The sequence below is a fragment of the Bemisia tabaci genome, chromosome 8 (assembly GCF_918797505.1).
Source record: "Bemisia tabaci chromosome 8, PGI_BMITA_v3".
Taxonomy (NCBI): Eukaryota; Metazoa; Arthropoda; class Insecta; order Hemiptera; family Aleyrodidae; genus Bemisia; species Bemisia tabaci.
Genome location: NC_092800.1, coordinates 14,826,541 through 14,852,491, shown reverse-complemented (window position 1 = coordinate 14,852,491; position 25,951 = coordinate 14,826,541). Strand labels below are relative to the sequence as shown.

The 25,951-nt window shown below is 41.8% G+C and overlaps 1 protein-coding gene across 2 annotated transcripts in view; it reads right to left on the bottom strand.

Annotated features, from left to right (window-relative positions):
• Positions 1-25,951, bottom strand: part of LOC109037253 (uncharacterized) — a 335,208-nt gene that overhangs the window by 5,829 nt on the left and 303,428 nt on the right. For both annotated transcript variants that reach the window (XM_072303873.1, XM_072303872.1), the window contains 3 exons: positions 21,707-21,797; positions 7,109-7,691; positions 4,461-4,878 (listed from right to left, as the gene is read on the bottom strand). In XM_072303873.1, the coding sequence (XP_072159974.1) occupies positions 4,461-4,878; positions 7,109-7,691; positions 21,707-21,797 (1,092 nt within the window). The remainder of the gene's footprint in view (positions 1-4,460; positions 4,879-7,108; positions 7,692-21,706; positions 21,798-25,951) is intronic.

The window sequence follows — 25,951 nt, the reverse complement described above, 5'->3', positions numbered from 1 at the left end:
AAAAGGAGGAGAGGGAGAAAAAAGGGGGAAAAAGAGGTAAAAAGAGGTAAAAAGAGGGAAAAAAAGGTTATCTTTTGCAAGCATACCGAAGTTTGGGACATTTGTTTGAGTTATTATGTCAGCCGAAGCTCATAATCCACCTAGTTGGTAACATGACCGTTGCTCCCTTATAAATTCCTCATAATTGTTCAGAAGGACGTGGCGAATCCCTGAAAGTAAAAGCTTCCACCTGTCGCCAAGAGGCCGGTGGAGGGTTCTTGTCGCTGAGTCGAAGCTACGGCTCCAGCACCCGGTACTTTCGGCCACTTAGCCCGGAATGGACTGAATGTCCGTATAACCCGTATTTTGTTTTAATGTGCGGTGAAATCAGTTTTGAGGCAGAGTGTCTACTGAAACTGGTTGGAAAAAAACAGTACTTTTACAGTACTATTTTTGTACATTCCCGAGAAATTGAGAACCTACTCAACAGAAAATGGTTCTTTTTCAAAACCTCTACGCAACGAAGTTCAAGAATTTGAAATTCACGCTAGGGTCGCGACGGAAATGACGTAACCACAAATTCTATCGGCGGCCTGATACATTTGGAAAATAGTCGGTCAGTTTCCTTTTAAAAAATAAAACATGAGTGGGAACTTACAACGTCGCATGACTGACGACGTCAGAGCTACGCATTTTTCGACTTACGATTAAGCCAGAAAATTCACTTCCGGGTGCTTCACACATAGGCGAAAAAGCTATTTTGACAGTCTGCACACTGCACAGAGTAAATGGCTGAAGTTGACAAAATAACCGTCGATCGGCAACTATGGCGAGTGTTAATGACCTTAATGTATGTATGTGCAGTGCCCTAAGTTCAAATATTTTCCGATCTTAGCGGAGGAATGCTCAATGAATAACGCGCAGCCTTCATGCCGGAGCACGTTGTCAAATTGTGTTTTCTTATTCTTGAGACCTCATTCAAAGTATGGATATTTTATTTGCATCGGCAGCATGGTTTTGCGTGGCTTCGACATGAATCGCGAACTATCCTCCCTTCGCGTGCACGGCTCCTGCCAGCTTTGTTTGCTGTTGAAATTAAATTAATTGAGATTGCTTTGTTGATTATTCGATTATACGTTGGCTTACGAATAAATCAAATTTGAAAGCATTAAATTGTGCAGGTTCATATTCATACTGCTTTAAAAGAAAGGAGGAAGCAGGACTACAAAAATTCACGCTCAAGTCTTTCAGAAAATTGGAAAATTAACGTGGAGTGACCGAAACGGCGGTTTCAAGGGCCAGATACACCTGCGAGTTACAAGCGCTTGTTGAAAGTTAATCAGTGAGCAAGGAGGATTTCGATGGCTCGACGTCGAGCTATCGAAATCCTGGTTTCCTATTGGTGTTTCACTTTCAACAAGCGCTTGTAAGTCGCAGGTGCATCTAATGCTGCTTCAGGTTAAAGGGGTGTTTTTCCACTTGTTTCTTTGCTATTCAGCAAGGTGATTATTGAAATGATAGACAAAGCTATAGACAAGAAGGACATAGGGTGTATGGAGCCATAGAAAAAAAAAAGGATGTGTTTGCACCTTGAGGTTTGTTTATACCCTATGACGTAGGTCGGTACAACCTGGCCAGCGAAATCCGGAATTCGAAGTTATGAAAAACGGACCGTAATGTCCCATTTTTTTGCTTAAATCAACTCATGATATAATTTCAAGCACTTTTTATAGAATGACTTTTTTCCATAAATTACACAATTTCCAAGAAAATCGATGAAAAACGTCGCTGTACCGACCTACGCCATCAAAAAAATTCCAAGATGCCCGAAATGCGAACACCTTCTTTTTTTCTCTATGGTACCTATGGAGCGATCCTATTGGTTGAAATGTGTGGTTCCTATAGACTAAGGGAGAAAATGATGGACTGACTGTCGGGTTTCTCGTGGGTTGCCGTTAGTTAGTCTTACCTACTGCCTTTGTCCATAGCAACCATCCGCTTCCACCGATAGGATCCCTCCATATCCCTTTTGTCTTCTTTGTCTATAGCTCTGTCTATAGCTTTGTCTATAGCTTTGTCTATCCATTTCAATAATCGGCCCGCAGCTAAGAAACTATTCATTAAATACATAACGCTCTAAGAAGGAGGGGGTCCTGAATCTACGTTACGGATACGTTACAGGGGGAGGAGGCGTTCAAATCTGCGCTACGTAACGGCAGCATGAGCGCGTACACTGAGAAAAAATTATGGTTATAATTACCATATTAGTGGTGTTCAATACGAACTCTTAATTAGTAGTTGCCATAACCAGTAATAGAGATATTTTTACCATTAAATGGTAATTTTACTACTGGTTATTAGTTATGGCCACTACTGATTAAGAGTGCATATTGAACACCACTAATATGGTGATTATAACCATGGTTTTTTCTCAGTGATAGCGCCGATTTTTCAAAAACCGTAGATGAGGAGGTGACGCGAGATGATAATTTTTAATCCCAAATCCATCACGAAACGCCAATTTATGGAAGCTGCAAGAGACAATAAATCATTCACTTTAGAAAAAAATATCCTGCTAACCCCACGACGAAGTCACAAGTACATCTTCCTCGACCTCTTCCTTTATTCACTGACTAAGCTCATCACTACATTTCTATTGCTCATCTAATAGAATTTGAATCTGGAATATGCGTCTTAGAACGGTAATGATACTAATTGCACCGGTTTCTTGCGCTCGGAACGACGCAAACAAGTTAGTTAGCATCTCAAATTTCAAACTCTGTTTACATCCATCATAACTTGATGAATGATGAACTCTGGAGAATAATCGTTATTAATGAGTTTATGACATTGCTCGTGATACGGTTTTTGACGAAAACAAATTACGTAGATAAGACAGGAGGTGGTATTATGATAATCCTCCGTAACTGGGGCTTACGGTTTATTGCAACAGAGGAATTTAAAGAGTCTCAATATTTGCGACTAACTGTCTAGAGTGCGTTTTACACTTAAGCAAAGGAGAGACAAGTAGAGGAAAGAGGAAGTACTATAGTTATGAAATTAGAACTGAGTGACTGCTTTCAACTAGCAGTGCAGTTTTTAGGCATCGATTCCTCAAAATCGCTGGAAAAGTACTTCAACAACCCCACCATAATACTTTTGTACTACGGAGGAACACCGTATGAGCCTTCAAACGCTGCCAAATTCTCTCCAATAGAATAAAAACACTTATAAAAAACTCTGTCATAATTTCCTTCCAATTTTTTTGGAGAATTTTACTCACAAATTAATCCAAGCCTCTGACCAATTCAGTCAAAAATACTTATTACTTTCCTACAAAAATGGATACTGTGGGAATACATTTGGCAACATTCGAAAGTTCATACTGCATTTTTCCATAGCATGGCAGAGTAAAGGAGCGATTCCGGCAAGAAAAATAAACATTTCGGACCCTTGCAAAAGCCCTCATTCCAGAAAATTCCGACTGCACACAGAGTTCCGACATGGAGGCACCGCGCGTTTCGTTCCTCAAAAGAGCAACTCAATCAAACGGAGAAAAAAGCGAACGTAATTAATCAAAAGAGTGAGAAGAACTGTCAGAGGGAGGGAGAAAACGGAAGAAAAACAGTTCGTTTCAGAGCGAGAAATGTTGCTGAGTTCTTTTCGCCCTCCGTAATTCGCGCAGTGAACTTCGCATCTCTCTCACTGAAAAAAAGGAAAGTTCTCGGACGCTAAATGGACCACATTTTGCGATAAACTACTACTTCTCCTGGCTCAACCACGAAAACACCACACTGAAAAAAAATTCTCGGCGTTTTTACCAAGGTCCGTTGGCACCTTTACCATCTCACTTTTTTTTACCAACTATTGGTAATTTTACCAAGACAGACTGGTAAGCTTACCTAAAAACCGGTATTTTTACTGTTTTTTTTCAGGTAAGAATACCACTTTTATTGGTAATCAATTCCCGGCAACTTTGGCATTTTATCTCGGTAATTCTACCACAGCCGATAAAAAATTTTGGCGTTTTTACCAAGGTCCAGTAAAATTACCGAGAAAGTTCAATGATTTTACCGAGATTTCTCGGTAAAATTACCAGTTCCGTAAATGGTAATTTTACCGAGAAAAAACTGGGATCAGATAGAACCCTGGATTCTTGGTAATTTTACCCTCTTCCTAGTAAATACACCGAGATTTTTTTTTCAGTGCGTGAAAACCACCACCTACATACATACAAGTCGCTTTACAGCACTCCCTCGCGCTCTACGACTCCTAACCTCCACTGCTCTCTTTCAAACCACAAACCTTGGGGGATTGAGCACCTTAACATTTCCGCTTCAATCCCCTCCCTCCAACCTTTCATTGGGCGCCCTCTGCGTCTTCTCCCAGGAGGAACCCGACCAAGGACCTTCTTCGGCAACCTGTCTCCTGCCATTCTCTCAAACCACCACCTCCATGTATAAAAAAAAGAAGACACTCACCATTTTTCGGGGTAGCAGCGTTCGCGGGCACAAGCCCGAGGCTCCGATATCCCTCGTCCGAGTGATCGGACAGCTGGGCGTCGCTCTTGGGGTCGTCGTCGGAGCTCTTGGAGATGGACTTCCTGGGGCTCTTGCTCGGCGCGGCCTTCTTGACGGCCGTCTTCTGGGGGTGGTTGACGAAGTTGTCCGAGACGCGGACGGCGGCGGGGGAGTAGTCCACCCCCGAGGTCTCGCGGATCGGGGAGGCGCTCCGCCGGTTCTCCTTCACCGGGTTCGGGTTGAGGAAGTGGTACTGCGAGGTCCCGATGAAGTTGTCCGAGACGCGGTGCGCCGGCGACGTGTCCACGCCCTTCGGGTCCTGCGAGTTGCGGCGGTTCCGCCCCTCGTCGATGCTGTTCCGCTCCCGCAGGGGGGTCACCTGGTAACGAGAAAAGTCATCGTTGAAATCCCGCGGGAAAAAGAAAATAAAATCGCCTAGCTTAAGGTGATTCGTCAAGCTCAAAAGAAGTGGTCGAACTGGCATGCGATATATCGCATCTTTTAGGTCAAAAATCTCGGCAGATTTTGAATTTTCAGCAAAAAAAAGGACGATAGTCCCTGCGCATGAGCCTGAAGAATCATTCTAAACCCAAAAATCGGCAAAATTCAGAGAAATGAAAGCAGGATAGTGTTTGGAAAAAAAACCTCGCATTCAATTCAGCTATCGATTTCGGTATCGAATGCGAGGTTTTTTTCCAAACACAATCCTGCTTTCATTTCTCTGAATTTTGCCGATTTTTGGGTTTAGAATGATTCTTCAGGCTCATGCGCAGGGGCTATCGTCCTTTTTTTTGCTGAAAATTCAAAATCTGCCGAGATTTTTGACCTAAAAGATGCGATATATCGCATGCCAGTTCGACCACGTCACTTGAGCTTAACGAATCATCTTAATAGATAGATCAAACCGTCATTTTTTGATTGGACGTAATGGAGATGTTGCATGTGTGAGGGATTTGCGATTTGACTGTTGTTTCTTATGTAAAAGCTCGCGAGAAACACGATGGTGCCACTGGTTTTCTCTGACATTATCTCCCAAGCTCAAAAAAGCTCTTAAAGTGAGGCCAAAACGGAGGGGATATCCCGCCCTACCCTGAGAGTCCACCTCTACATCAAGACAAACTCTCCATGCAAAGATAGGGAGCAAATACATTAGCAGGGTTGCCGTGCGTTCAGTTTTGGAGTCCCCAAATAAAGTGGCAGCCCGGTCAATGTATTTGCTCCCTATCTTTGCATGGAGAGTTTGTTTTGATGTAGAGGTGGACTCTCAGGGTAGGGCGGGATATCCCCTCCATTTTGGCCTCACTTCGAGAGCTTTTTTTGAGCTTGGGAGATGATTTCAGAGAAAACCAGTGGGACCATCGTGTTTCTCGCGAACTTTTACATAAGAATCAACAGTCAAATCGCAAATCCCTCACACATGCAACATCTCCATTCTGCTTAATGGAACCGGAGGCAGGTGGAAAAGAAGGGGTGTGCTCGTTAGTCGAGAGCCGTAAGAATGAATGGGACTTATAAAGCGCCAGTGACGTTAGCGGCGACAAAGCAGCCGCCGTTGCGCTGTCGTTCGTGGTCCTCTTTCACTCATGAGCTGTCCACGACGCTCTTTTCTGATGCCCACGGCTCATGGGTGCCGCGGTTACTTGGCACTTAGTTCCGTTTGGTAGAATGCAAAATCCCGCTTTTCCATTTTCCCAAGGGGAATCACGCCCACATTGTTCCTTATGCTGCTTTCTTGAGCACTTCCAATCGTCTATAGTTGCGTTTGGCAGAGATACGTCCAATTAATTGTGACTGAAATGGCCACACAGTGAGGTTAAGCCACAGTGAGGTTCAGCCAAACAGTGAGGTTTAGCCATACAGTGAAGTTCATCCACACAGTGAAGTTCAGCCAAACAGTGAGGTTTAGCCACACAGTGAAGTTCATCCACACAGTGAAGTTCAGCCACACAGTGAGGTTCAGCCACACAGTAAGGTTCAGCCACACAATAAGGTTCAGCCACACAGTAAGGTTCAGCCACACAGTTAGGTTCAGCCACACAGTTAGGTTCAGCCACGCAGTGAGGTTCAGCTACACAGTAAGATTCAGCCACACAGTGAGGTTCAGCCTTACAGTGAAGTTCAGCCACACAGTAAGGTTCAGCCACACAGCGAGGTTCAACCAAGGCGAGTTGCTAACTGCCTCAACTCAGGATAAGGGTCCGGTTGAAAGTGGTTAGAAATTACCAGTAAATCAAATTAATTGTGACTGCGAACGGATTGCGGTTAGACATAGGTTAATGTGCAAAATGTATGTAGTCCAATTATCGCTACTAATGTTGGACGTAAATACTTTATATCTGAACGGACCTCATAATATTTACTACACAGTACTTGAGACATCAAAAAACGAGTACCTGACTAGATCAGTGGCGATTCTTGAAAGTTGGCATCACTGTTTTTTCTTCATTTAAATGTATGGTAGACTATCGATAACGATTCTCGGTGAGGCAGGACGCCTCACCAACCGATATTTTCGATGCATTTAAATGGGAGCAAAACAGTGTTGCCAATTTTCATGAGTCACCACTAGATAGGTTAGTGCGGAATAGCAGATACTGGGTTGAACTCACCTTACGGAAGTCCTCGTTGACGAAGTTATCGGAGATCTTAGGGAAGGGCGTCTCATCGATTCCATACTCGTACTTATGCTCGGGTCGCTGAATATACTGCCCCAGGAAATCAGGGTCATGCAAGCTGGGGGTCCTGGACCTATCCTTGACCTGGTAGCTATCACTCCTATCCCTATGGACCGAGGGCGAGCGGCTGCGCTTCCCCTGGGCCGAAGGGCTCCGACTCCTTGGGGCCCCCAGCTTGGTGGCGGCCTTCTCCGAGAGGATGGTGAAGTTCTCGGTCTGCGGAAGGGGCGACTTGGAGCGGGGGCGGGAGGCGCGGTCGGCGGTGGCGAGGGTCGGGCCGGAGGGGCGGGTGTTGCGCGGGGTGGGGCTGCGGCTGCGCCGGCCGGCGTCCATGGAGGCGCGGGTGCCAAGAGAGAGGGAATGTCGCGGGGCCGAGGTTGGTTTCGGGGTGGGCGAGCGGCTGCGGTTCCGGGCGCGGGCTTGGGTGTGGTTCGGCACGCCGGGGGTGAGGTTCGTCGACGGGGTCCCGCCGGAGCCCACGCTGGAGGTCGAGGACCGGCGTGTTCGGGGTGGCGACCTGGAACAGAAAGAGGAGATCGGAGGGTGTGAGAAGTGGTCGGCATGTGGAGAGATCGAAGAAGACGGGATATGGATCAGCAAGCTGAAATGGAGATGTTGCATGTGTGAGGGATTTGCGATTTGACGATTGATTCTTAGGTAAAAGTTCGCGAGAAACACGATGGTGCCACTGGTTTTCTCTGAAATCAAATCCCAAGCTCAAAAAAAGCTCTCGAAGTGAGGCCAAAATGGAGGGGATATTCCACGCTATCCTGAGAGTCCACCTCTACATCAAAACAAACTCTATGTAATGATAGGGAGCAAATACATTAGCAGGGTTGCCGTGTTTTCAGTTTTTGAGTCCGCAAATAAAGTGGAACCCCTGTCATTAATGCATTTGCTCCCTATCTTTGCATGGAGAGTTTGTCTTGATGTATAGAGGTGGACTCTCGGGATAGCGTGGGATATCCCCTCCGTTTTGGCCTCAACTTGAGAGCTTTTTTTGAGCTTGGGAGTTGATTTTAGAGAAAACCAGTGGCACCATCGTGTTTCTCGCGAACTTTTACATAAGAATCAACAGTCAAATTGCAAATTCCTCACACAAGCTACATCTCCATTGAAGTATTAATGATTTCAAGTAAAACTAGTCTTATCAAATTTTTTAGCATCAAAAAGTCAGTTTGAACTTTCGCTCCGCCGAGAGGATCCGTGTAATTTTGAAACCTTAAACACGTATTTCTCGAGGTAGTGAAAACTGCACTTATGCGCCTTGTCTCCCAAGCTCCTCATTTATTCTAATCAGTTTGATAAAGTATTAGCCGGTAATTTTGTTATGAACTTCGGGTCAAAATCCTGCAGCGACCACTACAAAAGAATCAGAGCCACTGCGGGCAGTTCAGAATCTCGACAATAAACAGAATCCGGATGATGATCCATGAACACCGGTAATATTATAATACTTAATTGATCAACAACCAGCTTTCTTCGGGAGAAACGAAGATAACACACATTATTTAATATTTAGTATGCATTTCAAACGCGAAGAATTATCAACTCTCCCGGGCTATTGTGGATTATTAACATGCTTCGCGAGACCGTTTCATAAATCAAAGAGATAATTAGCGAGTTCCTATTAGGAGAAAGGAGAAAGTACTTGTGCGACTTTTTTCCCCTAAAAATCTTTCTCCGACATGTGCCATTTTGCGCGTGTATGCTTTTGTTGTTGCGATAAGGTGCACCCAAAAAGGAGAACAGGTGGACTGTCAACCTCCCACGTATTTTGAACTTTGGACACACGCCCTAATCGCACAATGATGCTTATAAGTTGTTTTAAATATATCTCTAAAGAGAATGAAATGTTTCAGAGATGGGACTTTAAAACAAAGATTGAAAAAAACATTTCGAAACGACTTTGAATCGTTGATAAATCTCATGTGCGATTTTGAATTGTTTTAACTGTTTGGATTCAGTTTTTAATCATTTTATAACTTTTTAAAAAGTTGAAAGTCGACGAAACACATTTAAAGTCTCCAAGGCAAATTATTTTATAAATATTTTTTAAAGCTTTCTTAAAATAAAGAATAAATATGTTTTGAAATGTTTCTACACATAATTTTTTTTAAAAAAAGTCAAACTGCGGGAGATAATTAAAAAAATTAACCATATCAAATAATATCAGCATCCTGCAAAACGACAGAGATAGATTATCTAGAAAATTTTGTTCGCAATCCTGGGTTTAACCAGAGATTTTTTTAGAAACAAATTGGCATTGAACTAAGGTCAAATGTGATAAGATTTCAGCTAAAAACTCTACCACAAAATGTTCTTAAAATTATATTTTTAAGTTGAAATTTCAAAGGCGATAAAGTTTCCAACGGCAAAAAATTGACGCACGAGTACATCCGTAGCCGCCTGATTTTAGGTTAGCAGATAAAGCTAGTTATCACATCCTTGCTCGGGTTTAAAAACGCTGCCGTAATACGCAAGAACATCAGTCTGCTACTACGTTGCAAGTGATCTAATAGTTCCTCGTTGCTGCAGTTGAAGTGACTACGTCATCCAAGATGAAGTTTCCGGGCGCTTTCGTCAAGTATTTAGCTGTGGCTTTCATTGGCATGCTGTGTCAGTACGGAACTCTCGCAGCCCCTGCGACGTATGATGCAGAGGACAATGGGCCTATACCAACATACGATCTACCGTGATGATGGTTCATTTACTACACCGGGTCCTGATCGCTGCGTTCCGCCACAATAGCATCAAACTCTAGAATGGGACTCAAAGAAGCCTTCTCTGGACGGAATTGAATCCTGATCTGGTATCAATTCACCTACCATATGCGTATTCAAAATTAATTTGTATTTCAACTTTAGTTTTCCTCAATCACCGTTCCTCGAAATTTTAATGTAAGAGTTCCGAAATGAAGCTTTAAATTAAAATGTTTTCTCAGTTTTATGTGTTTCCTTATGATTTCTCTATTCTTTGGTCTCGTCAGGTTTTTTCAGTTTTTCAACCTGATGAAGAACACTTGAACAAAAACACACAACTTACGCGATGCGAAAATTGGAGCACGAAATAAGATAATAATTAAAAGCATAGGGATAAGATAAACCTACCATTTTTAGAGAAAAAACCCGAAAGGCACGACTAAACGGGGTGCGTGGATTTATCTACTTTTTTTTTTCTCCCTCTTATTTTTGTATGTGAATGTCAATACAATGCCTCATATGCTCGGTGGACTGAATTCTATTAGTTGAGAGTCATCATACCGCAGTCAAGGCATCAGTAAGTAGGTACTCTTTTATAAAGTAATTTTTTGTGTTTTCCTCCGAAGCTTAAGGAGATTTGACGGACGCTATAGTTTGTGTCGAAAAGACATGCGATATATCGCATTGATTAGTTCCACTTTTTCAGCTACTTGTCATTTTCCTCGAATATTGAGATCGCAATTCTGTTTTCGGGAGACTAAAGGGTTTTTTTTTTTTTTACAAATTATGACAAAAATATTTAACGTAATAAAGGCGTGGTTTTTTGGAGGAAAAATATCGCATTCGATACTGATATCGAAACTGCACTCTAATGCGACATTTTCTCCCTAAAAAAAACATGTCTATATTACGTTGAATTTGAGTGTCAAAATTGGTAAGTAAATTCTTTAGTCTCCTGACAACAGAATTGCGATTTCAAAATTCGAGAAAAATGACGAATGGCTGAATAATCGAGTTATTTTTTAGAGGAAAAATATCGCATTCGATACTGGTATCGAAACTGTACTCGAATGCGACATTTTCTCTTTAAAAAAAAACACGTCTATATTACGTTGAATTTGCTTGTCAAAATTGGTAAATGAACTCTTCAGTCTCCTGACATCAGAATTGCGATCTCGAAATTCGAGAAAAATGACGAGAAGCTGAAAAGAATGGAACCAATCGATGCGATACGTCGCATGTCGTTTTGACACAAAATATGGCGTCTATCGAATCACCTTAAATCGAAATTTTCTACAGCTAGAGCATGGCTAGATACGCGGTTTCAAAATTCATTCATAAACACGTCAAAATTATTCATTTAACGGAGAAACCACCTTATTGGAATCGAAAAACGGCACGGCGGCGCACAGTGGATCGAGTCAATCAGAGAGGTCGGACATGAAATTTTTTACTAAAACTGCAAATTTTGATGTTAATTCCATCACAATTTGAATTTTAAGGGGTGTTCTTCGAAGAAAATTTCACGAGGAGACCAATGGAACTACTTTTAGAACCTCAAAGTTTTGTATAAACGGAGTTATAAGTGTTTAAAGTTTCCTAATTTTGTCCGACCTCTCCCACTCACTCTATCCACCGTGCGGCGTGGCGGATCTTTCTGTGAACTATTGCTCCATTCAAGTGACCGCAAACTACAGAGGAACACTCGCCAATATTCAATCAAGCACCAGTATTTCACCTCCGATGAAAAACTCCGCAATTTAACAGATCTCCGCTGCAGACCTGATGATCATCGACCACCGGCTGTCCGTCAATGGCGATGGAACCACAAACCCCATCCCCATAGCTGCCGACTTGGGCACCTAGCTCAGTCGCAATTTCCGTTTAAGGTAATTCGATGGACGCCATATTTTGTATCAGAACGGCATGCGATATATCGCATCAATCGGTTCCATTTTTTCAGCTACTCGTCATTTTTCTCCAATTTTGAGATCGAAATTCTGTTGTCAGGAGACTAAAGCACTCACTTACCAATTTTAACAAAGAAATTCAACGTAATAAAGGCGTGGTTTTTTTAGAGAGAAAATATCGCATTCGATACTGATATCGAAACTGCACTCGAATGCGATATTTTCTCTCTAAAAAAAACCAAGCCTTTATAACGTTGAATTTCTTCTTTAAAATTGGTAAGTGAGTGCTTTAGTCTCCTGACAACAGAATTGCGATCTCAAAATTGGAAAAAATGACGAGTAGCTGAAAAAATGGAACCGATTGATGCGATATATATTGCATGCCGTTCTGACACAAAATATGGCGTCCATCGAATCACCTTAACGCACGAAAAAATACGCGCCGAATATGGTCGGCTCAATCGATTGGAGTAGAATTGATTTACTGGCTCGTTAGAACTATGTTTTGTATTTTTATACAATCGAAAATCGACCGTGATTTCGATTAGATTGGTCAGTCGTGTCAGCAATAGACGGATAGAGAGGGCACGAATTTTGGCATTTTTATAATGTATGTTCATCGAAATTTCAAACAAAATACGATTTGCACAACGGCATCTCTTGAAATCCATTCACAACTAAGACTTTAAAGCTTTTCTTTAGAATTGGCTACGAAACATTTGGATTCCCGGCTCGTATAAAAAAACTAGAGTCTACTGAAATCAAATCGCGCTCTTCAACGGTTTTGGCAAGCTTCTCAAATTTCACCCGAGGTTTGCAAAAAATGTCCGTTTGATGATGCTGTTTTCAAAGCTTCTTTAAACCTCCCCTTTCCACAGTGTAAACCAAATGGGACTAGAGTACCTACATAGCAAGAATACGGACGTGTAGAAATATGACGCTCTAATTAAGGGCCAAAAAGGCAGCCAACCTGCTAAAAAAAAATGCCACTGCCAATCTAAGGATTCCAACATCAAACCAAGATGACCAAAAACGTTCATTAATAAGCGTTCTTCCGCAAAATGAATAAATTTATGCAAAAACTAATCAAATACGTGCTTTAAAAACGACGGGTCGTAAAAATTTTAATAATAAATCAATCTGGATAATTTGAATTTGTAGATCACTGCCCTTTTGGGACCTGAATACTCCATGTCCTAACCTCAAAATTACCTACATGTCTGATCTCTCCCCATATAGGTACTGGGACTTCCTAACGAAATGAGCTGTTTAAGGAACGGCAATGTGAATGCAACCTTTAGATTAAGGCCTCCATTTTCGCCTGGTGATCCATTCTTTCCTCCGAGTGTAGTGATCTATTTCAACTTCATTCCGCAACCCTGGCGACGCGACGTGCCTTCGTAGCTGCGAGCGGTCGACCTGACCCGCACTCCAGTTTTTATGATTGGTAGCGGCGCCTATGGCCGGTCATACTTTCCGATGGATCGATTTATCTGCCCTTTAAACCCACGGAAAAGGATCGATTATCAGAGTATACCCTAATAATCGATTCTTCACCACAGCTTCAAACGAGCAAAAATCGATTCGCGGTCGCGTCGGGCGGTCTCAATAAGCGCATAATTCACGCGCCGATTAACTTTCGTTTTTCAATCAGCCCGCACCCGAAGCTCCAAGCTCTTCGAATCGGAGCATCGCAGTCGTGAAAAGTTCGTTGCAGAGCAATAAATCAGGGGTTTTCGAAATATCCTCGGCTTCGAGTCGCTCTGAGGCTCCGGCGATGCGGTTTTCGAGCAGTGGCGTGGCGTGCTTTGCGATATATCGATTGATCTGTCATTTAAACCTATGGAAAAGGATCGCTTAACAGGGCGTTTGCAGCGAACACCTTAATAATCGATTCTTTACCATAGGTTTAAATGGCATAACAATCGATACATCGCAATTCACGCCTCGCCACTGTTTTCGAGCAAGTTCCACAATGATGGATTTGACGAAATCCCGGTCATCCCGCTGTGAGCTCGAATCCTGCCTCAAAGAAGAAACCACTCAAGTACCTTGAAAAGCATACGAGGATCTGAGGTTTTTCCTAAAGTTTTCATCTAAAGTTTCAAAATCACGCGGAAGCTTGTGGTGTCAAGAAAATTCAAACTCGCTTCTTGATGCTTGAAAATCGGAATTTGGGAGTGAATTTTTCTCAGAGTACATTTTAATACAAGTTTTAGTTGAAATCACAAATCATCTCAATTTTTTCAAAAACTGAATTTATGCACCTTGTCGTCCGACTTCTAAGCCCCTCATGCGAGAATCTACGATTTCCGCAGAGCACGGTATTAGAAAACGCCTTCATTTAGCGAGGTATGCAATTCGCAACGGAAACACGAATAGTTGCCTATTCTGTAGAGAATCGATAGTTCAGTTGTTCGTTGCTAACACCCTGTTGATCGGTCCGTTTTCATAAGATTAAATGGCAGATCAATCGATGATCCAACTTAAATCCTAAAATTGAGGTCATGTTCTATTGTTTTGAACCAAACAATCAATGGCGAGACGTGAATGATCGATTATCGACGATCCTCCATTTGGAGCTATGGTCAAGAATCGATTTTTAAGGTCTTCGTTGCGAACACCCTGTTAATCGATCCTTTTTCATAAGTTAAAAAGGCAGATCAATCGATATATCGCAAAACGCGCCACGCCACTTTGTTGTGTTGAACCATCCAAGAAACGAGAGGGAGGAAGCTGCCGGTAATGTACGAGAAAACAGCTCATTTGAGTCCATGTAAAGTAGGCTCAGCAGTCAGCACCCCCCCCCCCCCCCCCTCGGGGTCCGGTAAATTGAAAGCGGGGCTGCACCGCGATTAAACTCCCGACAGCACCGCGTTTAGTTTCAATTAGTTCGGAGAGGATACGTGGGACGCCCCACTCGCTCGCTTCAATGGGAAAGAGTTCCTTGATTACCCGCGCTCCTGGATTTATTTTCTCATGACCGTTTACGCAAGGGATTCAAGCACCGTCGCGTCGCAGTTCTGAGGAAAAACGTCGTATGACCGCTCCAACGTTGCCAGATTACCTTCTAAAAGAGAAATCGGACTCTTCTCCTTGCTTTGTTACAATATTTCTGAGAAAATAAAAAAAAAAAAAAAAATATTTGTAGACAGACGGGAAGAAAAACGTACTATCAATTGCTCGAAAATCCGAAAAAAGTTTCGAAATTATCTCGACATTTTTCTGATTAAACGGTGCCCTTAGTGATTTAAAAAATTCACCTATGAAGGCTGAGCCACTTGGTCTATAACATGTATATATCGATAGACAAAGAAACCAAGGGGAAAATGGGGCGATGCCAGTGATGTAAGCGGGAGGGTTGCATTGGACCGAAAAATAAGAAGTATAGACTAGCTAACAGCAATTCACGAGAGACCCTTTAGTTACTAAATTATTTTCCCCTTGTCTACAACATCCACCCGTTTTATTTTTAGTGAAATCGCTCCACTTTGTCTCCTTTTTTATGGCTTTTTCCATAAATTACAATAATGGAGATGTTGCATGTGAGAGGATTTTGCGATTTGACTGCTGAATCTCATGTAAAAATTCGCGAGAAACACGATGGTGCCACTGGTTTTCTCTGAAATCAACTCCCAAGCTCAAAAAAAGCTCTCAAGTTCAGGCTAAAATGCAGGGGATATCCCACCCTTGACCCTACCCTAAGAGTCCACCTCTACATCAAGACAAACTCTCCATGCAAAGATAGGGAGCAAATACATTGACAGGGCTGCCACTTTATTCGGGGACTCCAAAACTGAAAACACGGCAACCCTGTTAATGTATTTGCTCCGTATCTTTGCATGGAGAGTTTGTTTTGATGTAGAAGTAGACTCTCAGGGTAGAGTGGGATATCCCCTCCATCTTGGCCTCAACTTGAGAGCTTTTTTTGAGCTTGGGAGATGATTTCAGAGAAAACCAGTGGCACCATCGTGCTTCTCGCGAACTTTTACATACGAATCAACAGTCAAATCGCAAATCCCTCACACATAGAACATCTCCATTAGCCCGCTGACTTTAGAATTTTCGAATTAGCGTGTAACTTGACGCCCTCTGCCGGCACATGCACGATTACGACCACTTTCGCTTTATCATTCATGGAATTTCCTATACCAGTGAGCTTTTATCTTCAAACTCAAAATCCGTTTCTTCGGGGGAAATTTGGCACCGCTCGTGCGTTCATAAGGCGTTTGTCATTAGCACGGGTGCTGCATCCTCACGAGCCGGTCTTGTTAGCGGCCGAAGTCGCAATGAGAACATTTCCACCATTGTTGCCTCGCTTGTTTCAGGGGACAGGTTAATGATGTGAAGTCAAAAATCGATAGTGGTGAGACGCGGGCGAAGCAACTTGCATGCTCCGTTTCAAAATTTGCATCCTTAATTTATTTTTTCCTACTCAACATGGCACAGCTTTAATTCAACCTCTCATCAAAAGTTTTGCTTGGAGTTAGGAGCACCTGTCAGACTTTCCCAGCTTTTTCGAGCTAAGTTTGACCCGCAGTTTAAGGCAACGCTCGGTGGTCGAACTTCGCCTGCAACCCTCTGGTCAGGGAAGGAGCATTAGATTAAGAAGGAAGGGGCTAAAACCGAACAATTTCTGTTTTTTCCTTCTTACTTTCCTAGGACGTAACTATATTCCAGTGTTGCCAAACTTTTCCTCACAAATTGCATTTTTACCGGAAGAATATCGGGCTTTTCTAACTGAAAATGTCACCAATTTTTCATCTCCAATCATGCCAAAATCAGAGAATTTTGGACAAAAAAAAATGCAAAGGTACACTCTTGTAAAGATTTAAATTGTTTGAGTCAATTTTGTAACTTTGGAATGGAGTTCCGTTCCTACGACCGGGAAGCGATAAATTGATTACAATTTTCGGGTCAATGATAATTGAAGTTATAGAGAGTAAAATTTTAAAATTAATGGTTTTTGAGTGTAAATTTTTGATTTTCATGATAATAATGTAACCCAGAGAAATACTAACCGGAAAACCTTATCCGCGCATTTAGGTTATTTTGTGTTTTACTTCCAATATTAACACAAAAATTGATATTCGAAACAATTTTTATTTAATCGACTTTGAAACATTTCTATGCCTTGGTAAACACAACATACACTGAAAAAAAAAAATCTCGGTGTATTTACTAAGAGAAGGGTAAAATTACCAAGAATTCAGGGTTCTATTTGCTCCCAGTTTTTTCTTGGTAAAATTACCATTTATGGAATTGGTAATTTTACCGAGAAATCTCGGTAAAATTATCGAACTTTCTCGGTAATTATACTGGACCTTGGTAAAAACGCCAATCTTTTTTATCGACTATGGTAGAATTATCGAGATAAAATGGCAAAGTTACCGGGAATTAATTACCAATAAAAGTGGTATTCTTACCTGAAAAAAAACAGTAAAAATACCGGTTTTTAGGTAAGCTTACCAGCCTGTCGTGGTAAAATTACCAATAATTGGTAAAAAAATTGAGATGGTTAACCTACCAACGGACCTTGGTAAAAATGCCGAGAATTTTTGTTCTTCAGTGTACAGGTTGAGGCAAACATGACTGTCCCGTCCCTCAGTCCCGCGACGCGGCCGGCGCGAGGCAGATCAGTTTAGCAACGATGGAGCGTGTATATTTGCACACAGTGAGTACTTTATGTACAAGCCGAGCCGAGTTGCTTAGTTGCTGGGTGCACGATAACAAGCCGCGATAGAGTGGGAAGACCAATTACTCAAGAAGATCACAGGTGGATACCAGACGAGGCTGTCGACACAGTGTCTTCGTTGCCGTAACATACTCAAGACGTTTTGTCTGCTCCTCGATCACGGCCCGATAGCTTTGAGCAGAAACGGCTTAACTGCTGAAGTAACTGCCACGCAGGCACGCGGTTTGGCTTGGCGCGAAGAAGCTCCTGAACTCGCGTTTCCTTCTCTCGTGGACGTTAATGTCCTCAGTGGGTTGTTCTTTACTCGTTGGCTGTGCGTTCAGCAGGAGATGATTTTAAATTAGGGATATGCAGGTTGGAGCTGTCTCAGCGGAGAATCGACAATAATAATACAGGATGATAGAGAGTCAGCGGGCCGATTGTTGAAATTGATAGACAAAGCGATAGACAAAGAAGACATGAGGAGTATGGGGCGAAGATATTGGTTTAGATGGGTAGTTTTCATAGACTATGCGGGAAATGATAGACTAACTACAGGATCTCTAATGGGTTGCCGTTAGTTAGTCTATTACTACCCTCTTTTGTCCATTGCAACCACCCACTTCTACCAATAGGATCCCTCCATATTCTTTTTGTCTTCTTCATCTATTGCTCTGTCTACCAATTTTAACAATCAGACCACAGGGCCGTTTATGACCGTTCCTTTGACAGCTTTTTTCCTTGGGAGGCCATGACATTTTCATGATTTCCCTGACACATCTCGACGAAATTTCCTGATAATTGGATTGCATTTTGCAAAAAGGAACCAGAAGGAGTCCATTGATGCTAAGGTTGTGCATTTTCATCCTTTGCAATAAAATTACTCAAGTCATGAAAAAATATGAAATTTACATGGTAATTTTTGTCTTAAATTTACAGGTTTAGCGAGTAAGAAGAAACTGTCGATGGATAATCAGGTTTTTCTTCCAAGACAAAAAAAGTTGCACAATCTTTGCAAAGTTGCAATGCTCCTGGTTCCTTTTTGCAAAATGCAATCCAATTGAGGATGTACCAGATGGTGAAAAAGACACAATTAGAAATATTTTTCAGGCAAATTTGTTGTCCGAAACGTCAAACCTTTTCTAGAAAGCAAATTAAGGTGACTTCCCCCGGTGAGTCCACGTGATTTTCCCCTAGCTGTTAAAAATTCCCCGACATTTCCCGGTTTTCCCGGTATTCCCTGACTGTGGCAACCCTGATGCTGTTTAAAAAACCACTACGAATAAGGCCAAGAGAGAACACCCAACTTGTAAACACGGGTGTGTGTTTTTCAATTCGAGCTGTCCCTCGGAACCCCCACGACATCAATCAATAATCCATAGCGTATCACGATGCTCGAATCACCAGCATCGAGAAAACGGGATGGTAATTAGGCATCTGGTGGTCGCATCATCATTCCTTTTGATATCTCGCCCTCGCTCCCGTGGCGGGGCTTCTAAAAAAATTTGATTAATGGTCCTTCCTGGTGTCCGCATCTATTGACATGACGTTGCTGCTGTAAAGGTGAACGATTCCTCTTCCTCCACCGAACGGAATCTGTTTATTTTCGTGGCTCCCAGTCGCACGGTCATTGACACGTTACTCATCGTAATCTCAAGAGATCAGCGGAAAGACATTCCTGATATTCGTTAGGGTTTCCAACTTTAAATGGATCAAACCAGGCACACTGTTCAAAATAAGTTGATTCTGCTCCCATATTTTTGACTTTTGGAGATGAAGCGAATTACATCGATGGCCAAAGTACAAAACTGCATGTCCCTGTTTGCGATGTTGTCGATTTCCTGTCATATTAATATTTCAATGTTTTTTTAATTCTTTTTAAAATTTTTAAAAAATTTTTTTATACTTTTTCCTGTCATACTTTACTTTATTTTTCCTTTGGAAAACTATTCACTGTAAGTTCTTAAGAACTCTCTTGATTTTTCCTCTCAGATAGCGAAAAATACGGTAAACATTTCAAACTAATATTTTTCTAATACATAACTAACATGTAGGTAACTAATACATTTCAAACACTCACTATAAAATTAGTTTGTTTCTTTCAGAAAAAATAAAATGGGAGCTAAAATTTTGAAACACCAAAATGGAGATATGTGCAGGTTTTGCTCTTCGGCCATAGATTTAAGACTACTGCCATACTTGCGGCTGGAATGATTTTCAAGAGGTGTTCACCCCTGAGAGGTCGGCTCCCTCTGAGGGATCTAGTAGGTCTCTCCCAAAAATAGGAGGGATTATCCTAGATTTTTGCATGGCGTAATATGTTTCTTACTTGAAATTGTATTTCAATCAATTTTTCAACTTAAACAGCTCAAAAATACTCCTGAGACGACTCAATTTTTTCCTGGATGACCTCTCAACCCTCCCCCCCCCCCCCATCGAATCCTCCTTTGGAATTGAAATATACAGAGAGTTCCCCATAAAATATTTCTGGTTCTGCCTTTACTAACACATGTTCGAAATCCTAAACTATTTCATATATACCTTTTTCCAAAACTCCCAATGCAGATAGACTTGTATCATTTGCTGAAACCGAGAGCATTTTGATTTAGGAATCAAGAAGGCCGCAATTTGAAATCTACTTCCTTCTCAAAATCTTCAGCACTTATTTCAATCAGCGGCTCTCTAAGTCTCTTTCTGAAACATCGTCTCATTCCGACGTGTCCACATGTTCTCCGCAGCTTTTAAATTAATGTCTATCACTTCGTTCACAAATGATGGTGCTAAAACCCACCAATGTTTCGGCTTTCGACGTGTCATGTCTTAACTTCGAGTTGACCGACGAGCGAGCTTACAAATTACGAGACGAGTTTTTTTTCTTCTTATTTTTTGGGGGACGAGACGTAAACACCGTATAGACGAGGGCGGAGTGAGGGCACCGAAGAATGACGGAACAGTTACAAATGTAGCAGCGCCTGCATTCAAACTAGTCAAACGCGCTAAAATATTCAATTTTTTTGTCTCAGCTCAGGCTGGACTAGAATGCTCACCGCTAGAATGAGTTTCGGGCGGAATTCTCCGGAATGCAGTTCCAGATTCATAGCTCTGATGTCTCAAATCCCAGGACTTAGCTCCTCGTTTCCGGATTTTGAGTGACCTCGCGTGAAAAAGTAACACGTCGTAAAGAATCACAGCGTCTGGCTTGCACTGCAGGTTATTTGAGCGGAATTCAAAAAAGGTGGAATATCAACAACTAGAGTTTTGAAGGGAAAAAATATCTAGCAGTGCTACAGTAGCAGAAGCGGATCCCAGCCATTTCGGAACACCGGGTTTCCTCCGTTTAAACCTATGTTAAATAATCGATTCTTGTTGGAGCATCTGGCCCCTCCAAGGATCGATACAATTCCATAGATTTAAATGGAAAAAAAGCAATGTTGCTAATTTGCAGGATCCGCAAATGTGCAGTAGTCAAGGGGCCGCAGCCGCTTAGTAAAGCGAGTAATTGCATAGAGTCAAACATGAAATTTCGGATGAAAACCGCCAATTTTCGGGTTCGTTTTGTCTTATTTCAGAGTATCAGGGGTGAATCTCCAAGAAAACGTTACTAAAATACCTATTAAACTAATTTGATGACCTCATTTTGTTTTTATGGAGTCATGAGCTTTTGAGGTTTCCACATTTTGTCCAACTTTTTCAATTGACTCAATCCACTGTGGGCTTTATACATAGTTGTTTCCTGAAACTGCTTTTCCTTATAGGAGCTTGTCCTCTATTCAGAGTGAGTGTAACTCCGAGCATTAAGCTCCGAATCATGTTAAGGCACAGTTTAATCGCCCGGATAGCGCTGGTGTCTTTCCAGATTCCAAATTTCATGTTTTTCAGATTCTTGTCTGTTTCAAGCATTTTTCCTCACTTCTCCCTGATTTCTCTCTTCTAATAAAATTCCCCGACTAATTCCGGTAATCCAGACCCTTAGAAACCGCGCTCAAATATTTCGAAAAAGGTCACCTCTATATTTCGTTTTTTTCATGATTCTTCCTATGCTGATTTTGCGGGTTCTTTAAGCTTGTTCTTGCGAGTTCTCAACAAAGTTAAAACATATTTGATAAGCATATTGACAACATTTTTGAAACATTTTTGAAAAACATATTGACCATGACGATATCTTCGGGCGATCGTTAAAAACAATATGTTTTTCGTCCCTATTTATTTGGAAAAAAAGAAACCGAGAATGAAGTCTTGGACTTACCGTTCGTAGTGAACTTGTGCGTTGTTGAGCTCCAAGGCTGGACCTCCACTTTTGATTCCGACAACTTTAGCTGAAGTTGTGGCTCGATGTGCTGAAACAAAAAACAAAAAATTCAACTATCAATATTTGGATTTCAATTCGATTGCAATTTTTAAAAAAACTCTGTCGGGGCACAGTGGATCGAGTCAATGAGAGAGGTCGAGACCATAGAGATTGCGCTCGGGGAGACGGCGCGATGCTTGAAGTATTCCTACAGTTTTGCAGGCGCTTCTCGAGATCGTTTAACGCGCCCGGTTCAACGCTTCGGAAAGGACCCCGCGCACCGTTTATGGAATTTGGTGACCACATAGATTTCAATTTTTTTTTATTTCACAGTATTCTTCTCATAATACTGATGCAGAATTATGCTTGCGCAAAGATGTATGCTGCGAGTTATCGTTTTCACGCAAATTGCCTTGGAAGTTACGATTAATGTCCATTCATTTAAGTGGAAGACAAATGGGCATTGTGAAGAATAATTCGTTAGCACGTGCCTTTAAACATACACTGAAAAAAAATTCTCGGCGTTTTTACCAAGGTCCGTTGGTACCTTTACCATCTCACTTTTTTTGCCAATTATTGGTAATTTTAACAAGACAGACTGGTAAGTTTACCTAAAAACCGGTATTTTTACTGTTTATTTCAGGTAAGAATACCACTTTCATTGGTAATCAATTCCCGGTAACTTTGCCATTTTATCTCGGTAATTCTACCACAGTCGATAAAAAATATTGGCGTTTTTACCAAGGTCCAGTAACATTACCGAGAAAGTTCAATAATTTTACCGAGATTTCTCGGTAAAATTACCAATTCCATAAATGGTAATTTTACCAAGAAAAAACTGGGATCATATAGAACTCCGAATTCTTGGTAATTTTACCCTTTTCTTAGTGAATACACCGAGATTATTTTTTTCAGTGTAACAGAGAAGGAGGAAAACGGGAGGCAGCAGTAGATAGGAGCTGCGATTTTACGTGACCGCTGATGTCTAATAGCGTTGGGTGCAAATTCCAGGAGTGCCCTGTTTTATTCGGCTGATTTTCTCCGCGCCAGAGGCGTCAAATGGAAAATAACCGGGACTTCTGAGGCGATTTGCCCGAAAACGATAGCTCGTAGACGCATAACGTAGCATTAACGCAAGAATAACTTAACATCAGGATCATGAGGAGATGACGGTGCGACTAAATAAAATTGAAAAATCTAATTTCGACTGCGGCTCAGAGACTTTAACGCAGGAGTAGGAAAGTTGGATGGAGCAAAGCGCATGATACAACTATTTCGACCTCCAAGTAGGTAAAGTTGTATATTCACAAAATGAAGGAGAATCTCTTTTCGACTGCCTCGGAGACTTTAACGCAGGAGTAGAAAAGTTGGACGGAGCAAAGCGCATGATACAACTATTTCAACTTCCAAGTAGGTATAATTGTATATCCACAAAATGAAGGGGGATCTCTTTTCGACTGCCTCGAGACTTTAACGCAGGAGTAGAAAAGTTGGATGAGGAAAAACGTCTGATGAAACTGCTTCGACTTCCAAATGGGTACAGTTGCATATCTACAATATAAAGAAGAGCACGTTGTTGCAAATCATCCTAACAATTCGGTCCGTCAAATCCAACTTTCATTTCGTATAATCGATTGTTCTGTTCGTTTGACGAAACTTACGAGGTTAAAAAAACTGATGAAAAAATTTCAGTCACGTGAACCGAAAGTTCGGTTACACGAATAAAAAAATCGGTTTTTATTCTAAAGAAAAAAAGCTGAACGCACTGATTTTCACAAAAAGTTTGAATTTTCGAGAAAATTACTGTATTTAAGTATTAAATTTTTGAAAAAGTTACTGAAAATTTATCACATTTAGGAAAAACATATTGCGAAATCTTCGAAATTTTAGAAAATCACGTTGAACGCGCAATGTCATAGTGCGGCGGCTGAATCCTTGTTTACTCGAAAATGCGCGCGTAGGCCCAAGAACTCTCTGCACTCCTGAACGACACTATGTAAAATAGAGATGTTGCAGGTGTGAGGGCTTTGCGATTTGACCACTGATTTTAATGTGAAAGTTCGCGAGAAACACGATGGTGCCATTGATTTTCTCTGAAATCAACTCCTAAGCTCAAACAAGTAGCAAAAGCTACCTGCTGAGGGGGCGCCGCCCCCCCAGACCCCCCCTTTCAAATTATATATGTGAGACTTTGAGTATCATAGAAGTCGTGCGGCGACATGCCGAATGAAATGCCAAAATTAAAATTATTGGATCAGATGATGAGCTGATAAAGGCCTTACCCAGTAATTTGGGAACATTTCTGACACAGTTTGGTTGCTTTAACTATCACTTTGATTTGCGAAGTACAAATCGTTTTCACTTCGTATGTAGTTAAATTTGATTTTGACTGACTTAGTTTCTGATGGATTCAAATTCATAATATACATTTAGGTTCCAGGGAAAGAAAAATGCAGATGAGCTACACTTCACATGAATATAGATTGATTAAAAATAAATAATCCGAAGAAGTGATGGAATAATTGATAATTGTTTACTACAGTAAATACTAAACCTAGGATTCATAGGAATTTTAAATAAAATCCCACCCATCACTAAAATAACCCATATGTATATACTCGTGGTGCCTGCTCTCGGCTCGATTTCGCCGAATGGAATTCTTTATCATCGCGGTTGTCCTTGTTGCGTGCGGGAGGAAATGAAGGCGCGCTCGCAGTAGCAAGAAGCAGACGCGCCAGGTTGCTTGCGACGCGTGAATGTAGCTTAACCTCCACAGATTAACAAACCGTCGAGCAGCCACGCGAAAAGTCCTATACCTACATAGAGAAAAAAAAGGAGGTATTTGCATCTTGAGGTTTGTTTACCCTGTGACGTAGGTCTGTACAACCTGGCCAGCGAAATCCGAAATTCGAACTATGAAAAATTGACCATAATTTCCGATTTTCCGAGGTGTAAAATACACAACTCAGCAGAAGAAAAAAAGAAAAATCGATTCGATATTTCTGGAGATAAATGTATCGATACGGACGATAAATAAACGTTGAAATATCGATACAATATTTTGGTCTAAAATATCGATAGTCAGGTGGCGCGGAGCGTCTTCGAGGGGTTGGGCCGCGTAGTGGCCAGTCGCTAGACGATAGAATAATCGCACCCGAAGCCCGAACCCAAATTGAGCCTCATTCGAGCGGGTCTCAAAGGGGGGCCCAAGGCTGCAATCGCGGCCGAGCCTCACAGCGGTCCCGCTAGGCTAGCGGCCACCGACCCTCGGAAAAGTCGTAAAAACGAATGACTCAAGTTCACACGTGCAGGGCTCGGTGCATTGCAGCCAAATTGGTCTGTTTGTTATTCAGGGATAGTGTCCTAGCATAGGTTTATTTAAAAAAACAATTAAATAAGAGGAGGGATTTCAACCCTGAACAATGTCCTTCCCCCCCCCCCCCCCCCCCCGGGACCACGGACGGCCTGTGACCCTGGCCGGCCCGGCCCGGCCTCTATGTCAGTTTCGGTGAGCACAGTTACAGAGATGGACCATTTTTTTTAGGGAGCGAACAAATCAAAATTTTGAGCCTTAAGTTGGTCGCAACCATATCCGGAAGTCGTTACAGTGACATTTTTGTGCAACATGCTTCTGTGGAAAGTGGAATATTTAATGAATACTTTTGACAAATCGTGTTTTTTCCGGTTTGCACTTCAAACGTGATTTATTTGTGGAGTGTCATACGTTCCTTTTTGAATTGAAAAACTCGTCAGATGCATTGGGTAATAAAGAACAGCATCTCTCATTTCTTAACGCAGGGGGCGGCAAATTTTGCATTTTTTTAAAATGTAGGTTTAAAAAAAATCGGATTCAGAAAAAAAAAATTACAAACGAGAAAGCGTCTTTCGGTGACACAAGAGACAGCACTTTTAATTAGTCGAGTTAAGAGAGAAACTAAACACGCAATTTGGCATGGAGCGGTGCAGCAGTGATGATGGGGACTTGAGATAAAAAGGAGAAGCCCTCAGCGCGGCGCACGGTGAATCGAGTCAATGAGAGAGGTCGGAAAAAATTTGGGAACTTAAAACGCTCAGAACTCCGTTTATACAAGAACCTAATGTTCTGCAAGCTGTTCCACTGGTTTTCTCGTGATATTTTCTTCCAGTATCACCCCTTGAACTTTATAATGTGACGAAATAAACATCAACATTTGCAGTTTTTGT